Source organism: Bicyclus anynana, chromosome 13 (genome assembly GCF_947172395.1).
Source record: "Bicyclus anynana chromosome 13, ilBicAnyn1.1, whole genome shotgun sequence".
NCBI classification, from domain to species: Eukaryota; Metazoa; Arthropoda; class Insecta; order Lepidoptera; family Nymphalidae; genus Bicyclus; species Bicyclus anynana.
In genome coordinates this window covers 16230039-16250369 of record NC_069095.1, presented here as the reverse complement: position 1 = coordinate 16250369, position 20331 = coordinate 16230039, and the positions used below count along the sequence as shown (strand labels likewise).

Below are 20331 nucleotides of genomic sequence, written 5' to 3'. Positions count from 1 at the left end.
TGACAGTGACAGCGGCAGCGGTAGTTGACACTTGACAATGCTTGACAAGCCGCTTCCGCTTGCAATTTGCATTTTATTGCAAAAATCAGCTGTTATCGAAAATTACCAAACAAATCACGCGTTTTGAGTTATAAACATAAAGTGCATAGACCAAATAACAAATGTTGATAAACTGTTGACGTGATGTTATTATATGTATACATAGTAGTAAAAACCAATAATTAAACAATGAAGAAGTTATTTCCGGTCTTCACAAGGAAACTAACTCACGTCTGTCGTCTAAAACCTTACAAGGACACAAAATGGCTCATGCCGAACGGTAATCCTACAGGAGCTTACGTCTATAACTGCGTCGCCGAAGAGAAGGTTCCTATAATACTAAATGATCCAACAATCGCTACGTGGTATTCTTGCGGTCCCACGGTTTACGATTCAGCCCATATAGGGCACGCGTGTTGCTACGTGAAATTGGACATAATTCAAAGGATATTAAAGTCCTTTTTTAAAATCAAACTCGTCACCGCCATGGGAGTCACAGATATCGACGATAAAATCATAAAAAAAGGTATTGAAACAAAAACAGATTTCAGAACTGTAGCTAAGAAATTTGAGCATGAGTTTTGGATGGACATGTCAAGTTTGAATGTTGAAAAACCAATGATCGTTACAAGGGTGTCTGATCACATGAATTCTATCAGTCAATTTGTCAAGGGTCTTATTGATTCTGGTATAGGCTATGTCACAGAAGATGGATCAGTTTACTTTGACACATCTAAATATCCAGCATATGGTAAATTGCAGAGGATGCAAGACGGCGGTGAACCTACTGCCGAAGTAAAGAGGAATAAAATGGATTTTGCTATTTGGAAAGGTCAGAAACCTGGGGAACCCAGCTGGCAAACTGATTGGGGCGAGGGAAGACCTGGCTGGCATATAGAATGTTCTGCTATGGTCAGCAAGTTGTTTGGCTCACAACTAGACTTCCATGCAGGAGGCATTGACTTACAATTTCCTCACCACGAAAACGAGGAAGCACAATCATGCGCATACCACAACACAAGGCAATGGGCAAACTACTGGATCCATGTTGGACATTTAAACTTAAAAGACACTAAAATGTCCAAATCCCTTCAAAACACCATATCAATACCTAGTATTGTTAATAAATATAGTGCAGATGCTTTCAGAATGGCATGCTTAATGTCAAATTATAGGTACTCTATGGAATTCAGTGATGAAGTCATGCTTACTGCGGAGGATGTATTAAACAAATTCAAATTCTTTTTAAAAGATGTCATTGTTTATGCTAATGATAACAGTTTGCATGCAGATTATAATGACGGTTTACTAAAAGAATTACAGAATGTTGAAGAAAAGAATATGGAATGTTTGAGAATGGATTTTGATACATCTACCTGCATCAACTCTCTACTTCATTTAGTGGCTGTCGCAAACAGAGCAATGAAGACAAACACGCCAGATTACTACCCTGTGCCTATTATTTTAATAGCAGAGTATATAATAAACGTTTTAACTGGTTTTGGTTTAAAATTAACAGAGTCCATGAATAATGAAGTATCAAATTCACTAATAGATACTTTAGTAGAATTCCGGCATACAGTTAGAGTGAATGCCTTGCAGCACAAAGATAAAGAACTGTTGGCAGCTTGCGATGTGGTCAGAGACAAAATGAAATCTGTAAATGTTCAAATTAATGACAGTAAAAACACACCATCTTGGGTTTTAGTTAAGTGAAATGTATGACAAATAAATATATTATGTTAACCAAAGTATTTTAAAACCAAAAATATATCTTTTTGTTACTATATACAGTTTTACATATAGAATGACTTTTTTTATTTTTATAAGTATGACTATTGTATCATTAAATCAGTCAGACATTTATCTATATCTATTATCACTCCGTCATTATTGTTTAATCATTAGTGATTATCACAATCAAGTCAATGATATGAGAATACATAATTTATTACAATTTGGATGGAGTAGGTACCTACCACAGAATAAGTCTTTGCAAGCAGCATGGTGAAGCCGGTGAAATCTATAAAAATTAACTATGTCAGGCGTCTCCTTGACATCTGCGTATAGGTACAATCTTTTTTATAATTTGTATTTCAAATTTGAACACTAAGGTAAATTATTATATTAATCAATAACTACCAATGAAAAATACTCCATCTTATTTGTTTAAAATATTCAAACACATAAGAAATCATCTTTCTTGAATACCTAATATTGAAAATTACTGATGCGACGCTTCGTGTCGTACTGCCTCAAAAATGTATTCAATTTTGTTTTTTGAAGGGCCACCACAACCATTCGTCATTTCTTGCGCTATCTGCCTATTATTCTTTAATCTGTGATCTGTCTATTTGATAGGGAAATAAAAATCATAAATATATGGCAAGTATGTATTATATTTGTTCATTTCTTCAAAGTCTGTTATCAATATTTTGCTCTTACAGGAAACTATTCGTATCTCCACATTGTGAACAAAATATAATCGGAAAACTAAAACTACGACTTAGATAATGTCAGTCTTCAAGATTTCCAATTACACGTGAGTCTTAAAACAATAGGGCCCTTCTTAAATGATGTACTTTAATATTATATGAATTTAAAACACAATCAGGTTCATTGGCAAATAGATCCCATATCACTTATATTAATAATGTGAAAGTGTGCATTAATTTATTTGTATTTAATGTTTATCCTACTAATATTATAAACGCGAAAGTTTGTATGGATGTTTGTTACTCTTCAACGCCGCAACTACTGAACCAATTTGGCTGAAATTTGGAATGGAAATAGATTTTACTCTGGATTAATAAAAAAATAGGCTACTTTTCATCCCGGAAAATCCATGGTTCCCGACCCGAGGGATTTGTGCAAAACTAAATTTCACACGGACGAAGTCGCGGGCGGCCGCTAGTCTATACTAATATTATAATTATAAAGCTGAAGAGTTTGTTTGTTTGTTTGATTGAACGCGCTAATCTCAGGAACTACTTTCTTTCAGTGCCCATTTATCGAGGAAGGCTATAGGCTATATATTATCTCCGTTCTCCTACGGGAACGGAAACCACGCGGGTGAAACCGCGCAGCGTTAGCTAGTTACTCATATTTGCAAACTACAAATGGATTTCTATTACAGATGGATTTTACCCTGGATTACATACCAGCTACTTTTATTCCGCCAAAATCTATAGCAAAACAATTTTACTCAGATAAAATTACTGACGTCCTACAATTAAGCATATTTTTTTCCGTCTATTTAGAAATATCTTTTTGGAGTTTATTCCTTATGAATCGATTTTTCATATTATGTAGCCCCCGGTATTAAAAAAAATACGGGCAGTAAAATTAGATGAACGACTGACAGCGTTTTACGTTTTTGTGCGCAACCTTTTCTGCGCACCTTTCACCGTACGTGCGTATGCTCCTCGCCTGCGCACTTTTCACTTTTTGTGGCGTTAGTATTGAGACGTACATAGTGTGTACTGCGAGGCAACATACACCTATTTAGACAGTCGATCGGAATGAGTAAACTCCATTCGTGCTTCGGAGCTGACACAAACTTTTTTAATTGGTTTTATCGTTTCGCCATGAAAGTGTAACAAACAAAGTCACATTCACATTTATAATATCAGTTAGGATATCTTTCTATGCAATGTACACCTACTAGTTTTGCAGGTAAGTTAGTAAATTCGAATTTGGGTATCCAATTGATATTACTTTTTTTTGGTACTTTTTGCATAGGGAGAGATGGCTAGTTATTTTTTTCACAAAACACTCAAAATAAGAACCAGGTCGCAATCATTTAAGTACATAATTAAAATAATATCCGAATTGTGTTTTAAAATATAAACATTTGTCAAAGAAATATATTATGTTTTTGAATTTCTCAAAGTTTGAAATGAGCAATAATAAGTTAAGTAAAAAAGTATTTTGATTTCGTAACAAATCTTGGAACACTTATTTTATAATTTATATATAACAATCAGTATGTTTCCGTGTACTTGGACTAGAAAATTAAAAGCGAAACAATTTTTTTATATTACCTACATAGTAAACAAAATAGTTGTTATATAAATTACAAATTCCAAGTATGGAAGTTACATAGATTATTTACTTGCTTGTCGCTTCACAGCCTAATATAGACTTATATACATACTATTTCGAGAAATCTGTTTGGACAAAATGTGCTCGGCCAAAAAATATGAATATAGGTACATGAGGAGTTAACTTTTATGAATTTTTGTTCAATCTCTAATCTATATTCATTATTTTGGTTTATTTTTAAGCTGTATTTGGCCGCGACTTGACTCAGCAGAGATAAGAAATAAAAAGACACAAATATTTCACAGTATACACGCAGAGTTGTCACTTCAGCAGTTTTATTAAACTGTTTTGGTACAAAATTACTAACAAATTGTACAGTCAGTGAAAATAATAAATTTAGTCATGGTTGGTCCAATTTACATTGTAAAAATAATAAGTTTAAATAAACATACAAACAGCCAAACATAGACTCATTTTTGGAAGTCTGGTAAAAATAAAAATACTCGTTTGCAAGCGACATAGCAAAATAAAACGAGCATTTCTTTTTAACACCATTTTATTAATGTTGTGATGGGAGAATCAGATCGTTTGTAGAGAGAAAACGAATGTGATAATTACTACCTACCTAATAAGTTATTTTATGACAGTTAATTTGCAAATTAGATTATTAAAAAGACCAGAATAAACAAATTGTTTTCATCAGTTGTTGTACAATCCATTGGTGACCACTTTATACAGGAGTTGGATGACATGCGAACAAGTCTCATATAGATTAGACCAAATGATACGTCAATAGGATAGTTGACTCATATCAAATTTAATAAAAACAATATTAATTTCGTGTAGTACATGGAATTAAGCATTGATAGCCCAGTGGATATGACCTCTGCCTCCGATTCCGGAGGGTGTGGGTTCGAATCCGGTCCGGGGCATGCACCTCCAACTTTTCAGTTGTGTGCATTTTAAGAAATTAAATATCACGTGTCTCAATCGGTGAAGGAAAACATCGTGAGGAAACCTGCATACCAGAGAATTATCTTCATTGTCTGCGTGTGCGAAGTCTGCCAATCCGCATTGGGCCAGCGTGGTGGACTATTGGCCTAACCCCTCTCATTCTAAGAGGAGACTCGAGCTCAGCAGTGAGCCGAATATGGGTTGATGACATGGAATTAAGGGTCCGAAATATATCAATATCAAAGAATAAATTTTTTCAAACGTCTAAAACGCTGTCGTCCATTTTGTGACGTCATTATAAACGTCAAAATAATAATTTTGTCAAACACTCCGTTTGGTTAAGGTTTAGTGTTAACGTGACGTCATGAAACAGTTAAAATATACCAAATTAAAATTCATCATGGCCGACAGCGTTATGGCTCGTATTGTCAAAAATATTTAAAAATTGAAATTTTTATGAATTCACGTCTCGAAAAAAAAGATATTTTTTTTTCAATCTAGTATAACGATAATGAACAATTTAAGACAATTTAAATAATAGTGTCAACTAGCCTATTGGACGAAACGAAAACAAGTCTCCTATCGATTAGAACAAATATATTAACAATAAACATCTATGTGGAGATACGTTTGTCCACAATACTTATCAGTTAGTTGAATGCGTTGCGACATTTTTGTCTTGTATCATATTTTCAGCTTTATACACTTTCCACGCGACAAGATAGTCGCGGAACATTTTGAACAGGGTGTAGTAATTGATGAAGAGTAATATGACCACGGCCAGGAAGTTGTGCCACGCCAACGTGCCGAAGAGTAGGCACAGCTGCATGGCCACTAGCGCCAGCTGTAGACATAACAGCAGACAGAGCAGCTTTGAAGGATTGTGAAACACTGACTGTAATAGAGAAAAATTGGTTGTCTGTAAAGTTGTCCGTTGTTTTTGGTTTACGTTTACGTAAGAAAAAAATGCCTTTCATATCGATCTCCTATTAAAAAGTAGATGCACAATTAGCGACCAAAAAAGGTCCCCACTCAATGAGTGCCAAACACAACTTTGGCACTCAATTCGAGTAGTCACATTTACAAATTCAACCTTAAACTCAATCTTTAAGATTGAATTTGCTCTGAATTTGGGATTTTATTGAATATGGACTATTTTAAAAGGCCTTTAGGTATAATATTCTTTACCAATAATTCTAAAACTACAAAGCAAAATAGGCCAGTTTTTAAGTGAAATATTCTAGATGATCGTGCGTCCTTTTATTATAAGAGGTTTCGTAGGATCTTACCAAATTTGGCTAGGCAGGAAGAAAAACACGAGCGGAGGAGGGGAGTGTTACTCATCATCATCATCATATCAGCCGATGGACGTCCACTGCAGGACATAGGCCTTTTGTAGGGACTTCCAAACATCACGATACTGAGCCGCCTGCATCCAGCGAATCCCTGCGACTCGCTTGATGTCGTCAGTCCACCTGGTGGGGGGTCGGCCAACACTGCGCTTAATCTCTGCCGGAGATTCTTAACACCCCTTGCCCCGCCGTCACCATAACCGCTGCCAGAGCCAGGAATAGCGGGGCTGCCGGGGACTAGGGGCTGTGTTTTGTTTTTGCCGTCCATACAAAGTTTTGCCCAGTACTGACCACGCTGGGCATGCGAGTTGGTCAGCGCAGTGCTAGATTACTCGCGCCGGTGTCGCTGCTGCCCGACACCGGCCTGAGGCATTTCGTAATCTAGCCTGTGGGAATGGATATACCGCCATTCGTCGGTCGCCAGAGCCTCGTCGGTCCATCTGCAGGGTGCACCACGAGCAGGTGAGGTTGGCAGTTGGGGAGACTGACTGGTACTAGCCTCCCCCTTACACCCCTCAGTGTTACTCAATTGTCAAGGAATTCCTTAAACCTACATCCAGTGGTCACAAGTCCAGGTCTCTGCTCGGAGTTTTTCTCTATACCACGCGATGGGCCCGGCACCTGCACGGTGAATCAATGGAATGCTATTCATCTCGATTATTTTTTGCGGCATCTAGTATCACATTGCTAAACAACACCGTTCTACTATCTTTTTCTGCTGATTTTTTGGTGAACTCTTATAGTCCCGCTAGATGGCGTTACTCGTCACTCGCATGCGACAGCCCTGACGGACAGATACAACAACTCACGTAGAAGCGCGTGTGGTGCGCGTCGGCGGGGTGCGCGCACACGAGCGGCGCGCTCGCCTCGTACACGCAGTCCGCCAGCCGCACGCGCGCGCCGCGCACCCACCACTTGCTGCTCGACCACTCGCTCACGTCACTCGCATGCGACAGCCCTGACGGACAGATACAACAACTCACGTAGAAGCGCGTGTGGTGCGCGTCGGCGGGGTGCGCGCACACGAGCGGCGCGCTCGCCTCGTACACGCAGTCCGCCAGCCGCACGCGCGCGCCGCGCACCCACCACTTGCTGCTCGACCACTCGCTCACGTCACTCGCATGCGACAGCCCTGACGGACAGATACAACAACTCACGTAGAAGCGCGTGTGGTGCGCGTCGGCGGGGTGCGCGCACACGAGCGGCGCGCTCGCCTCGTACACGCAGTCCGCCAGCCGCACGCGCGCGCCGCGCACCCACCACTTGCTGCTCGACCACTCGCTCACGTCACTCGCATGCGACGACAGCCCTGACGGACAGATACAAGAAGTGTTTGAAAATAATCGATTTTTGAAAGTTTGTTGCAATCGTAACTCCTTGAATTGTACTTTGTTTTTTTATAATAACACTAATTGGATACATTATGTGGGATTTCGGTTTAAGACGAAGGAAACTGGTGTAAAATTCGTTTGCGGTGGTGAGTTTTAGGTACCTGTGACCGGCGCCCACCGGCCGAGGTGTTTGGCGGCGCGGTGCGGCGCGTCCGTGTGCGCGGCGGGCAGCAGCTGCGCCACGTACCGGCCGCACAGCGCGCCCCACACCAGCCCCGTCTGCTGCGCCGCCGCCGCCGCGTCGTAGTGCAGGTACGACTGTACACGTCAATACTAAAGTTATTGAAGTTATACATTATTATACACACTGGACTTGGGGAGTACGCTGGTGTATGTGACAAAAATTTTTAATCTAAATCGCATATAAAGGTATAGGTGGATGTCTAGAGGCCCGCATTGCACGTATCGGACGCATCCCGGATTTCTAATATTACGGTAGACAAAATCTGATCGATGCGATCCGTACGATTAGTGTACGCACTTGTGTGACTTTCTATGCAAAGAATACTAAAATTCGTTAGATGCAATGCATCCGATGCGGTTATGTGGACGCCTACGGGTACCTATAAGTAATAACACTGCTAAACTGAGACACAACACAAGCGCAGTAGGAACTTATAGAGTAAAGTAATTCTGACCCAAGATTTAGAAGAACAAACTGCTTCTATTATAAATTTTTGAAAGCAGTTTTACTTTCACAGTTTCACAGTTAGTTGTGTGAAGTGAAACGCATAAACGTTAGTTATCGAACTAGGCAGGCAAATGGCAGCTCACCTGCTATTTGCAGAAAGAGGCAAGAGGGATGATGATGTCTTTACTCACCTGTGCAAAGCAGCAGGGCACGAAGCTGCTGTAATATGCTCCCAGTATAGAGTTGAAGAGGATCTTCTTGACCCTGGTGTTGAAGTCCTGTCGCAGAAGCTCAACCTCAGCACGGACAGCATCGGGCTCGTGTGAGCAGCTGTGCATGAGGAGAGTCCCGGGCCGGTGTAACTCAAGGAACGGGCCCGCATCCACACCAAACAGTATGAAGTAGATCAGTGCTCTGGAGAATTATTATTGTTGTAATTATATTTATAAGAATTTGGATTAATATTCAAAGCTCAATTTTCTACAATGTAAAGTGAACTTTAAACAGTTGTAATTAGGTTCACATAAGTTTGAAGACAACAGAAGTTTTCAATCTTAATCCATGTTCATAAACATATGGCTAATAGCCATAACAGACTGTGTGTGCACTACCGTGAATATGATGACATAGGGGGGCGAAGGTAGTGAGAGGTATGACGACATAGGGGAGCGAGAGTAGTGAGAGGTATGACGACATAGGGGAGCGAGAGTAGTGAGAGGTATGACGACATAGAGGAGCGAAGTTAGTGAGAGGTATGACGACATATGGGAGCGAGAGTAGTCAGAGGTATGACGATATAGGGGAGCGAGAGTAGTGAGAGGTATGACGACATAGGGGAGCGAGAGTAGTAAGAGGTATGACGACATAGGGTAGTGAGAGTAGTCAGAGGTATGACGATATAGGGGAGCGAGAGTAGTGAGAGGTATGACGACATAGAGGAGCGAGAGTAGTGAGAGGTATGACGACATAGGGGAGCGAGAGTAGTGAGAGGTATGACGACATAGAGGAGCGAGAGTAGTGAGAGGTATGACGACATAGGGGAGCGAGAGTAGTGAGAGGTATGACGACATAGAGGAGCGAGAGTAGTGAGAGGTATGACGACATAGGGGAGCGAGAGTAGTGAGAGGTATGACGACATAGAGGAGCGAGAGTAGTGAGAGGTATGACGACATAGGGGAGCGAGAGTAGTGAGAGGTATGACGACATAGAGGAGCGAGAGTAGTGAGAGGTATGACGACATAGGGGAGCGAGAGTAGTGAGAGGTATGACGACATAGAGGAGCGAAGTTAGTGAGAGGTATGACGACATATGGGAGCGAGAGTAGTCAGAGGTATGACGATATAGGGGAGCGAGAGTAGTGAGAGGTATGACGACATAGGGGAGCGAGAGTAGTAAGAGGTATGACGACATAGGGTAGTGAGAGTAGTCAGAGGTATGACGACATAGGGGAGCGAGAGTAGTAAGAGGTATGACGACATAGGGGAGCGAGAGTAGTAGGAGGTATGACAACACAGGGGAGGGAGAGTAGTAAGAGGTATGACGACATAGGGGAGCAAGAGTAGTAAGAGGTATGACAACACAGGGGAGTGGGAGTAGTAAGAGGTATGGAGACTGATGGGAGCAAGGGAGGCAGTAATATGCATGACTTAGGACTCTATTATAACAATATGGTTTGCCTCTATTGAAATATAGATAAAGAAAATTGACTGTTAAACTTACGGATAGCACAAATAAAATATTTTGACAAGAGGGTGTTTCACTAATATGAAGTATGCACACCATGACATCGCACCAAGGACAATCCATAACACAGACATCCTGCAAAAGCAATTTTTTTCAGAAACTTCAATAATGTAAATATCAATATGCAGAACAGAAAAAGTCTATAAATAAAAGCCTTATAGCAACAACATTCAAAAATTAATTTTTGATTTTTTAATGGTTAATTAAAATGTAATAAACATAGAGCAGATTATTATTTATGTAACATATCAAAACAAAATTAAAATATGCATGTTAAACAATAAACATACTATAAATTTAGAAAAATAGCTTTCTGCATGTCTGTTATTCACACCTCTCAACACATCTTGAGACAAAAGAAAGCAAATCAAAAACATTTTTGTCCCATTGCAACAACAATGTTTACAGTACAAATATTTTATTCTGTGACTACTGTTCTATGTTTGTCTTTCTTTTGTCCAAAGATAATTATGTCATAGTGGATATCATAGGCCTATTGGAGTCTTTTCTAGGTAAAGCCTTTGTATGAAAATGTTTTAAAAATTATTTTAACATTAAGTTTAATAATTATTTACACTTTAATGGCCTTACCTAACACCAACATTAACATATGGCAGAGTCTTTGGTGGGACCATACTCTTAAAGAATACAAGGCTTAAACTAAGAAGTAGCCTTCTACACAGAAGTATCACTATAAATGCCACCAAATGTGGGTCAATCAGGTAGAAGTTCTGAAACAAATCAATTACAACTTAATTAACAAATCAACTTGTAACCAAAATAAGATCCTAGAATGGCAGAGAATGACCTTGAGTGGTGTCACGCACTTGTGAATGTTGTATGTAGGGTTCACTTAACAACTTTTCTTCTCAATTTAATCTGCAGATTTTAGTTGCAAACTTTTTGTTGTAAAATATTAATTTTTTAGTTTAGTCTTTTTATATTAATCAAAATAATATTATAAAGAGGTAACATTTTGTTGGTTTGATGGTTACAAATAGGCTATGAAACTACTGGACCAATTTTTTAAAACTTATTTCACCAATGAAAGCTACCTTATGAGTGAGTAACATAGGCTATATTTAATTGTCATATTCTTATTGGAACGGGAACTATATAAGTGAAATGTCAGTGTGCTGCTAGTGACACTAATCACAATAATATTATAAAAGCAAAAGTTTGTGCGTGTGTATGTTTGTTCCTCCTTTGTGCTGTGGCTACTGAACCAATTTGGTTGAAATTTGAATGGAAATAAATTAACACTAAACTGGAGCCCCATTTACAGGCTACTTTTTATCCTTGAAAAATCCATGATTCCCGAGGGATATGTAAAAAACTGAATTCCATCCAGACTAAGTTGTGGGCGTCCGCTAGTTTAACAAATGTGTATTACCATAGCCTGTGTTGTGGAAGAGTGTGGGAGCCACCACATTGTCCTGTACAGATTCAAGAACTGGAGCCCCATTGCCACTGTGGTGAACACAAAACTCATAATCTCAAACAGCATCTCACCGTCCTGTGGTATGTACGGGAATGGTATGTGTTTTGGTGGCAATGGGTTGTCTGCCATTTTGTTGTCATTCACAGTGGTGGTTGATGAAGGCGACAGACGTGGCCTGGTACGCTTTCCATTTATATCCTCATCAGAAACTTGTGGCACTGCGCCCTGGAAAATAAAAAAAGGTCTCTTTATATAAAGCAACAAATAAGCTCAATCATCATTAACAACCTATATTTGGCTCTGTTGAACACTGTTGAGCACATGTCTCTTTTCAGAATGAGCGGGGTAAGGCTAATAGTCCATTGTGCTGGCCCAATGCAGATTGGCAGATTTCACACACATCTCCTTGTTCCTCATTATGTTATTCCTTAACCATTTGAGCCATGTGATATATAATTTCTTAAAATGCACATAACTGAAAAGTTGCCCATAAATTATTATTTATTACTAAATTTACCTCAACCTAAACCTGAGGAAAGTCACAGGTTATATTATTACTTATTTATAATTCATTTATTTGATTTATTTGTACCGCAGATGTTTCAAACACACGTTGTTTACTTGTAAGGTTTTAAATAACTTACAGTAATTGGTCGCTCTGTGTGGCCTACCTTTTTGGCGGCTCCAGAACTCTTCTTCGCCCCTGGGGCCACCATCCTCGTAGCTATCAAGGGTAGCGGTCGCTTCGCAAGCGGATCCTTAATAATTTTCCGGCGCCTCGAAATCGCAGTTGACGTATTGTTAACTTGCGAGTTAGCCCAACGCCTAGCCAGGAGTATAGTCAGACAGCCAACAACCGCTGGTAAGAAGAACACGACAAAAGGGCCACTTTCATTTTCTTTACAACTCATCACTTACATGATAAAACCTCACATTAAAAATATTTCCAATTTTTACTATTATTCGCGATGCGTCCTTGCTGCACTTCAAAAATCAAAATGTTTTCATGACTTTGACATTGACAGAATGGAGACAATCAAGGAACGTAATTGGAGACTTTTAATAAAAGTTTTTTATAAATTCTTTATAAATTTTCAATGACTTATTATAAAAAAATTGCTGTAATAAATAATTAACTGTTATTAAAAATAAAAACCTTACGAGTACAAAAATAGAATTTCAACAAAAATTTTAATAAATCACTTTAAGTCTGCGTTCAAGTTAAACGTTCAAAACGTTATCAGTTTGACATTGACAACCAATGTAAACTGTCATTGTTAAGTGATAAGTTTAAAAAACTAATTTAAAGCAAAGTAGTCTTTATGGCGTAGATAATAAATGTTAAAAGGGGATGTATTTGTACATTTATTTTCATTTTTGATCGATTTTCAATTTTGTATTGAAATGAAAACTAAATGCAACGCCGCCGGTTTAGATTTTTATTTTACAAGTTTTGTTGAAATGTAATGAAATACAATTTTGTTAAATAATAAAATATAATGTCGTTCACTGTTCTGTGCTCATTTGTGTTAGCATTTTACGTTGTGTTATGGTTTTTTGACTCATTTTTCAAGGTGCGATTCAGTTGCGTCTAAATAGTTTTAAGTTGTGTCTTTTATTCAAACGTCTCCAACACATTTGCTTTAAAATTTTAAGAAATTATAAGAAAAATAATACAATGAAACTTGTTACTTATTTACAAATATTTGTTTTTTTTACAGAGCTGTATGCACTACCCGTACTACGCATTTTTGGAAGGAACGGGTCTAAAAATCGGAGTTTTTAATTTCACTTGGAAAACTACAGCATTCAACAGATTTATATACAGATGGAGCAAGAACTTAACGCGCGTTTTGCGAAAATGGTTCAACTTCGGTTTTATTTTTGCAATAGCACTATTTTTACCGTTCGCTATATGGACCCTGCTGAATTTTATTTTCGAGCATTTCCATGAGTCCATACAGATAAACAGTGTACCGGAAGTGAAGGCAATGTTGCCCGGCGTCAATATACCAGCTTCAGATTTCTGGGTATACTTTATGGCTATTGGTTTCAGCTCCATATTCCATGAACTTGGACATGCAGCCGCTGCAGCACAAGAAGATGTGCAACTCCTCACAGTTGGAGTGTATGTCTTTGCAATAATACCAATAGCATTTGTAGAACTCAACACAGAACATTTGAATAGCCTGAGCATAACGAAAAGACTTAAAATATACTGTGCCGGTGTTTGGCATAATATTGCCTTGGCATTTATAGCCATGCTGCTGTTTTTCTCTGCACCAATACTATTTAGCATAGCTTACAAAACTGATATTGGAGTTAGGGTAACAGGGTTTACAAGTGATTCACCATTAAAGAATCCCAGAGGATTGGAAGACAGTGATGTCATATTATCTATAAATGGTTGTCCAATAAAGAATGCAAAGGACTGGTCATACTGCCTTCACGTGGCTCACGATCGTTACGGCATCTGTACAAGTGCAGAATATATAGCGCAGAATGATGAAATAATGATGGAGACTATCAAGGAAAATGATGTTGTTGAATGTTGCCGAAAGGATGATTTGTACAGCTTCTGCTTTGAGTATATGGAACCTAAGTCTGTAGTGGATACTGTTCTGGCAGGACAGTATTCCTGTCTGAAACCCAGAGATATGGTTAAGAGTAAACTAACTAAATGCACAGAAGCAAATGGGTATACATGCCCAAGAAACATGCATTGTTTAAAACCGTCTTTAAACAATCAAACATATCTTCTAATCATTGAAAGGAAAGACAATCATGCAGTGTTATATTTGGGATTACCGTACGATTTGCACAAAACAGTTTTTGTTGATCAGTATTTCCCCAGAAGTGCTATAATTTCATTTTTCTCACCTATGCAGTTTGAAAAGCTTTTACGTTACATTTTTATATTTTCCTTAGGTATAGGACTTTTGAATGTACTGCCATGTTATGGTACCGATGGTCATCATATAGCTAGAAATATGATTCAGTGGTTAGCATTATATTTGAATAAGAATGGGGACTTTATAACATTCTTCACAGTATTTACAGTGGTTGTTGGTACAGGTATAACAGTGCCAATTTTATTGTACTTATTTTATAAAGCAATATTTATTGATAATTATTATTAGGAAGGCAAGGAACTTGGTATTTTTCATATTCTAATTGTTAAATACTGCAATCCAAGGCAGCAAATACTAAAGGAAATTTAATTTTTTTTAAATTTAATTCACAAATTTCAATTCGATTTTCCTTTATTTCAAGTATGCTTAGTTTACAAGCACTTTTCAAATGGTAAGTTTGATTGTAGTCACTACTACCTCTTTGGAAGGGCAGAACCGAATTTAGTTACCAAATTGAGTAACCATAATTTAACTGAGATCAAAATGAACTAATATACTCGTAATCATAGATTTAAGAGTCGGTATGGTCTACCTTGTAGTAGTATCATAATGTTAGTATGTCATAAAATTAATGCTTCTAATAATTGCTTTCAATTGTATAAAATATCTGCCAGGTTGACTGATCAGTATTTCTCCTCATGACACCTAAAATAACAGAAAGTTAGATCTTGGTAGAATTCAGCCTACAATCTTTGCATTTTAAATGTTATTAAAATAGATTACATATAGTATATAGAATACATTTGTAAATAAACCATATAGCTGCTAAGAAGTAGGGCATGTAGTTAATAAGTAGGGTAAACAATTTAATAAAGTATGTTTTCCTTTTACGATATATTTATTCATACAAAATTTCCTAAAATCTTGATCAAGTTATTAACAATATCCTTATTTTACACACATTCTATAATAACTAAACAATTTTCTTAAAATAAATAAACTCAACAGTTAAAACTACTAGGATATTCAGTTGAGACAGAAAATCTTCAATTATTTTTGGAAGATTTAATTTAACAAGTAAGCAATGTTTGTAGATTTAAATTTATCAAAATATACAATTTTAACTGAGATATAATTTGTGACACTCATGAACTTTCAAGGGAAACAGGGATTATAGTAACTCTTAAACACGTTTTTCGGAAGATAATAAACTGACTGACTGGTTTCAGGAAGAAGATAACATTATAAAAATATTTATTATTTTCTAAATAAATATTTGTGGTATATGGTGGTTATAGCAACATTTAATAATTTATTTCTGTTTGGTACAATTTATTCTAATTGAAATAGGATTATGTTACTGTTATCATCACAGATCTGTTAACAAAGAATGCTAGCTATCACTCAATGCAAGTGATTTTCTTAAATCATCTAAAGATTTTCTTCCATAGTGTAACATGGATTTGATTGTAGTTTCATCACTATGATGTTTGTTGTTCCTAAAATCTGTTCTCGCCCATTCCTTCAACTCTAACCGAGTACTTTCATCTGGTACTTTCCTCAGTGTCCTAATGATGTCTCTGTATAGTTTGAGGACTTCTTGGCGTAGGAGGAACTGTAAATTAAAGAGAAAATTGAATTTATTTGATTTTAAATGTTATGCATGTGGAAATTTTAAATTGGTTCAGGTCTGGTTTGTAAGATAAGTAGCAGCCAAAATCAATTTTGTAACAATATTATTACTATGCCAGCTTTGAATGTGTCTCTCTTTCTTTACATAGAGACATTTAATTTGAAACACACTGTCAAGTTATAAAAATGTGGTTCATTATAGACTCATAAAGCTTAGTCCTTACAAGTGGTAAGTCTTTACAGGAACTTAGTGATATTGCTCACAAACCTTGTTATAGAGTGTTAAGTATGCCAAACTGGCATACTTTATTACACTTCCATTGTCAACTGAATAAATATTTATCATTTATTAAGATTAAAGCCAAGCTTTCCCAATCGAACGAATAGAAAAAAATCCATCAAATGTACCAACCTGCTTTAAACTTAACGTTTGCTTTGGTAATTTTGATGCCATCGTTTTGAGGTTATGTAGGTATTCAATGCAATACTATTCGATTAGCTGTAATATAGTGTACTACATTATGTTTACCAAACTTAGTTAAACGCAATCTATCTGTTAAAATTACCAAATAATATCAATTTCTCTCTAATGCTCTAATATTATCACCAACAACACAACAACAAAACTTGACTTGACAGTTGACAATTGATTGACCACAATTGACATTGACAACAGTGTTACCAACTCTCCAAAATATTTATCCCTAAAGTTGGTGTCAAAAACCCCTAAAATCGCCTTAATTATTGAGTTGTCCCCCTAAAAAATATAAATTCATAATAATTTAGAAATAATATGCTGTCATATGTTTCAAAAGTCTATATTTAATACAGACAAAATACTACGTTTTTATCTGAAGATTCAGATTTTTTGAAATCATACGTGTTGACAATGAACAAATTTACCAATTTTTTTTATTCGATGAAAATTGCCTCCAATTGCCTCAGAGAGTGGTTGTAGAATAACGTATTATATGTCGTTATAAGTCGCTAGGCCAAGAAATAAATATTAAAATTATCATCAATTTAAAAATATTAAAGAGTCAAAAAATCCCTGAAAATACCCCTAAAAATTTCAGACCCCTAAAAAAATCCCATTTCACTTATTTGCCCCCTAAATCTGGGGGGAAAACCCCTAAGTTGGGAACCCTGTTGCAGTTTTGCAGTAATGAGTAATCGTTTTGACACAGTGTTACCAACTCTCCAAAATATTTATCCCTAAAGTTTGTGTCAAAAACCCCTAAAATCGCCTTAATTATTGAGTCGTCCCCCTAAAAATATAAATCATAATAATTTAGAAATAGCTGTAATATGTTTCAAAAGTCTATATTTAATACAGACTAAATATTACGTCTTTATCTGAAAATTCAGATTTTTTGAAATCATAGGTACATGTTGACAATGAATAAATTTAACATTTTTTTTATTCGATGAAAATTGCTGCCAGTTGCCTCAGAGTGGTTGTAGAATAACGTATTATATATCGTTATAAGTCGCTAGGTCAAGAAAGAAATATTAAAATTATTATCAAATTAAGAATATTAAAGAGTCAAAAAATCCCTGAAAATACCCCTAAAAATTTCAGACCCCTAAAAAAATCCCATTCCACTTATTTGCCCCCTAAATCTGGGGGGGAAACCCCTAAGTTGGGAACCTTGATTGACAATCAGCTGCTTTTTATTTTGATAGTTAAATTTAAAATATTTCACGGTTCTAGATTCTACCCATTTTAAACGTTTTGTTGTTCTTTTTTTGCATAATAAATAATGAGAAAGCACGTCTCCAATCAGCACTTCTGCAGTTACTTTGCTTTGCAGCAACCGTTCGAAATACTCCAAACTATACGGGTCTAAGTTCTCTACGAAGATTTTATACTATTAGATATGTCACTAACGCGTCGAAACTGAGCCTGAGGCGATCAAAAGTGGGTAGTTGTCTAAATTTAATTTAGTCGCATAGTAAACAGCGAATGCTAATTAAACAAATAATACTTAAATATTGTTTACAATGTCGAGTTGTGTGTTCAAGAAGTGTAAGGTTGAATTTTGGGATTTTATTGAATATGGACTATATTTAAAGGCTTTTAAGTATAATTTTCTTTACCAATAATTCTAAAACTGTCCAGTAGCAAAATTGACCAGTTTTAAAATGGTTTTTAAGTGTTTTCTGCATTATTGTGCGCCCTTTTATCATAAGAGGTCCATAAAGCAACACACAAAATAATTGTGCATGAATTAGAGGATTCGGATCACTTTTTGCGGTGATTTTGTAAGCAGGTATCTGAATATCTATAGTGTAAAATATCGAAGGGTTGCCACGACGATAGGAGTGATTGATTTTCTTGTGATTGGTGACATGATATTCCGTACTAACTTTCAAAAATACTTTTATACTTGGACAAATGAGGATCTAGAAACTTTATATAGTACGATACAATTTTTAAGACGTTTTGGTACATCGTGCGTTAAGCTGCGCAATACATGATTTTAGATGTCAGCGGTAACGTAGGGGCAGGGCATCAACTCGCGCGCGTCTCCCACCCACCGGCAGGGGCGTGTACTTCATACATGCATAAACACAATGCATACCCTGAGGATTTATAATAGTCTTGTATTACAAGAGGAACTTTTTCTTTTGTACATCATGTATGTAGAGAGCCTACCCTAGTTACAAACCTTGTGCACGCCACTGCCCACCGGCCGATGTTTAACGCTTCTTAATTTTAGCATACTTTATGTACAACCTGCGCGTGGCGAACGCAGATTATTTCCAAGACGTCATAAAACTTCCTTGTAGCCTCCCGGTCCCAACTCCATAATTAGCATTGGTAAATATCTATAATTCTATACCTTGGTAGGAACATGCTGACAAACTTTCGTTCAGCCTTCATAAAATGTGATGTGATTGGCTATCGCCGTTTCTCATTTATAAATGAGTTGAGTGTTGCGTCTATGAAGTTCACGTCTTTGAGATTAGAAGATGTACGTAACGTACGCTTTTTTATTATTTACTTGGTACTAGCGGAAGCCCGCGACTTCGTTTGCTTGGAAAGAGGTGTAAAAACCCATGTTTCATTCCCTTCTATTTATATTTTCGCATGTAAGTAATCCACTAATCATTTTACAAAAATAACAACAACAACTTTCAACTCCTTTTTAACTTTTTAAGAATAAAATTTAAAAACCTTGAATGAATTAATGCAACATTTACAAATGATAAGTACTTGAAAATTGAAGGACTTTCCTTACAAACTTTCAACCCCTGTTTCACCCCCTTATGATTAAATGTTCACAACAAAAAGTATACTATAATCTTTTTCGTAATAAAGTCTCAAGTTATGCAAGTTTCAGTTTAATTCATTCGATGGTTTCAGCGTGATGCCCGGTCAACAAAACTACGGACAGACATACAGACAGAAAAAAGAATTGAACTTTTTTTTCCCTTCAGTATCGATTATTTGCACTCTAATTTCCTACGATTTTCAAAATATCTTCAATGTACAGAATTTGACCTGTTACAGTTTTATTATATGTCTATATAATAGTTGATCTTCACTCGATAATTCTCGATAACTAGTAAAACATTTATAGGTCAGAGAATAAGTACCTACCTACTTACGATTTATACGATTTTTTAAAACTTAAACACACCCAAATTGAACTTTAGATAGGTAGGCAGGTGTACAGTATAATTATCAGCCCATTTACATGGCTATTACAGGACCAGGTCTGGATATAGAAGCCATCACGCTGCGTTAATGCGAGTTTACGTGATTACTGATTAGAGTGATCAAGTCAAAATAACAGATGCTAAAAAAATAATTGTATTGTGCTTTACTATATATTCCTTTTGTCAATTAAAACTATTAAACATGGGTAATGTAAAATGGTTCGTTATCGGCAACTTACTTACGAAGTACCTGCTTCATTTTTAAAATAGTACAAAGCCATTGTCATTACATAAAGGTACTTTTAGATCATTAACATAATTGAAATCCTGAATCAGTTGGTTGTATTTTTCTTTTCATATTTAAAAGAGAACTCTAGAACTGCCAATATTGGTGCCAATAAATACAGATCAAGCGTTTGTTTATAACTTCCAAATGTAAAGCAAAGGAAAACTGCTTTTCGAAACAATGCTTAGTAGGCTTCATCATTATCAACCCATATTCGGCTCACTGCTGAGCTCGAGTCTCCTCTCAGGATGAGAAGGGTTAGGCCAATAGTCCACCACGCTGGCCCAATGCGGATTGGCA

General features: G+C 36.8%; 4 protein-coding genes across 4 annotated transcripts; 2 read left to right on the top strand and 2 right to left on the bottom strand.

Moving 5' to 3' along the window:
- Positions 1 to 21: 21 nt before the first annotated feature.
- On the top strand, positions 22 to 2762 carry LOC112058110 (probable cysteine--tRNA ligase, mitochondrial). The gene has a single exon (XM_024098797.2). The coding sequence runs from the start codon at positions 229 to 231 to the stop codon at positions 1753 to 1755; it is 1527 nt and encodes a 508-aa protein (XP_023954565.2). The 5' UTR covers positions 22 to 228; the 3' UTR covers positions 1756 to 2762.
- LOC112058058 (transmembrane protein 39A) lies at positions 2419 to 12610 on the bottom strand. Its single transcript, XM_052885217.1, has 8 exons — positions 12267 to 12610; positions 11548 to 11820; positions 10746 to 10885; positions 10131 to 10229; positions 8603 to 8825; positions 7882 to 8038; positions 7373 to 7521; positions 2419 to 5932 (listed from the first exon to the last, which is right to left on the bottom strand). The coding sequence occupies exons 1-8, from the start codon at positions 12504 to 12506 to the stop codon at positions 5684 to 5686; spliced, it is 1530 nt and encodes a 509-aa protein (XP_052741177.1). The 5' UTR covers positions 12507 to 12610; the 3' UTR covers positions 2419 to 5683.
- Positions 12611 to 12966: 356 nt separating this feature from the next.
- Positions 12967 to 15337, top strand: LOC112058056 (membrane-bound transcription factor site-2 protease). The gene is made up of 2 exons (XM_024098722.2): positions 12967 to 13169; positions 13317 to 15337. Exons 1-2 carry the CDS (start codon positions 13095 to 13097, stop codon positions 14733 to 14735), a joined length of 1494 nt encoding a protein of 497 aa, XP_023954490.1. The 5' UTR covers positions 12967 to 13094; the 3' UTR covers positions 14736 to 15337.
- Positions 15338 to 15508: 171 nt separating this feature from the next.
- LOC112058057 (LYR motif-containing protein 2) lies at positions 15509 to 16739 on the bottom strand. The gene is made up of 2 exons (XM_052885216.1): positions 16492 to 16739; positions 15509 to 16062 (listed from the first exon to the last, which is right to left on the bottom strand). Exons 1-2 carry the CDS (start codon positions 16531 to 16533, stop codon positions 15841 to 15843), a joined length of 264 nt encoding a protein of 87 aa, XP_052741176.1. The 5' UTR covers positions 16534 to 16739; the 3' UTR covers positions 15509 to 15840.
- Positions 16740 to 20331: the final 3592 nt, after the last annotated feature.

Excerpts from the sequence above, each read along its gene's own strand:
- LOC112058058 (XM_052885217.1), bottom strand. The coding sequence starts at position 12,506 with ATGAGTTGTAAAGAAAATGAAAGTGGCCCTTTTGTCGTGTTCTTCTTA. Across the intron at positions 8,039-8,602 it reads TGCCCTGCTGCTTTGCACAG|TCGTACCTGCACTACGACGC; the intron begins GTGAGTAAAGAC and ends TGACGTGTACAG. Across the intron at positions 7,522-7,881 it reads CCGGTGGGCGCCGGTCACAG|GGCTGTCGCATGCGAGTGAC; the intron begins GTACCTAAAACT and ends TCTGTCCGTCAG.
- LOC112058110 (XM_024098797.2), top strand. The coding sequence starts at position 229 with ATGAAGAAGTTATTTCCGGTCTTCACAAGGAAACTAACTCACGTCTGT.
- LOC112058057 (XM_052885216.1), bottom strand. The coding sequence starts at position 16,533 with ATGGCATCAAAATTACCAAAGCAAACGTTAAGTTTAAAGCAG. Across the intron at positions 16,063-16,491 it reads AAACGTTAAGTTTAAAGCAG|TTCCTCCTACGCCAAGAAGT; the intron begins GTTGGTACATTT and ends TTTAATTTACAG.
- LOC112058056 (XM_024098722.2), top strand. The coding sequence starts at position 13,095 with ATGTCGTTCACTGTTCTGTGCTCATTTGTGTTAGCATTTTACGTTGTG. Across the intron at positions 13,170-13,316 it reads TTTTTGACTCATTTTTCAAG|AGCTGTATGCACTACCCGTA; the intron begins GTGCGATTCAGT and ends TTTTTTTTACAG.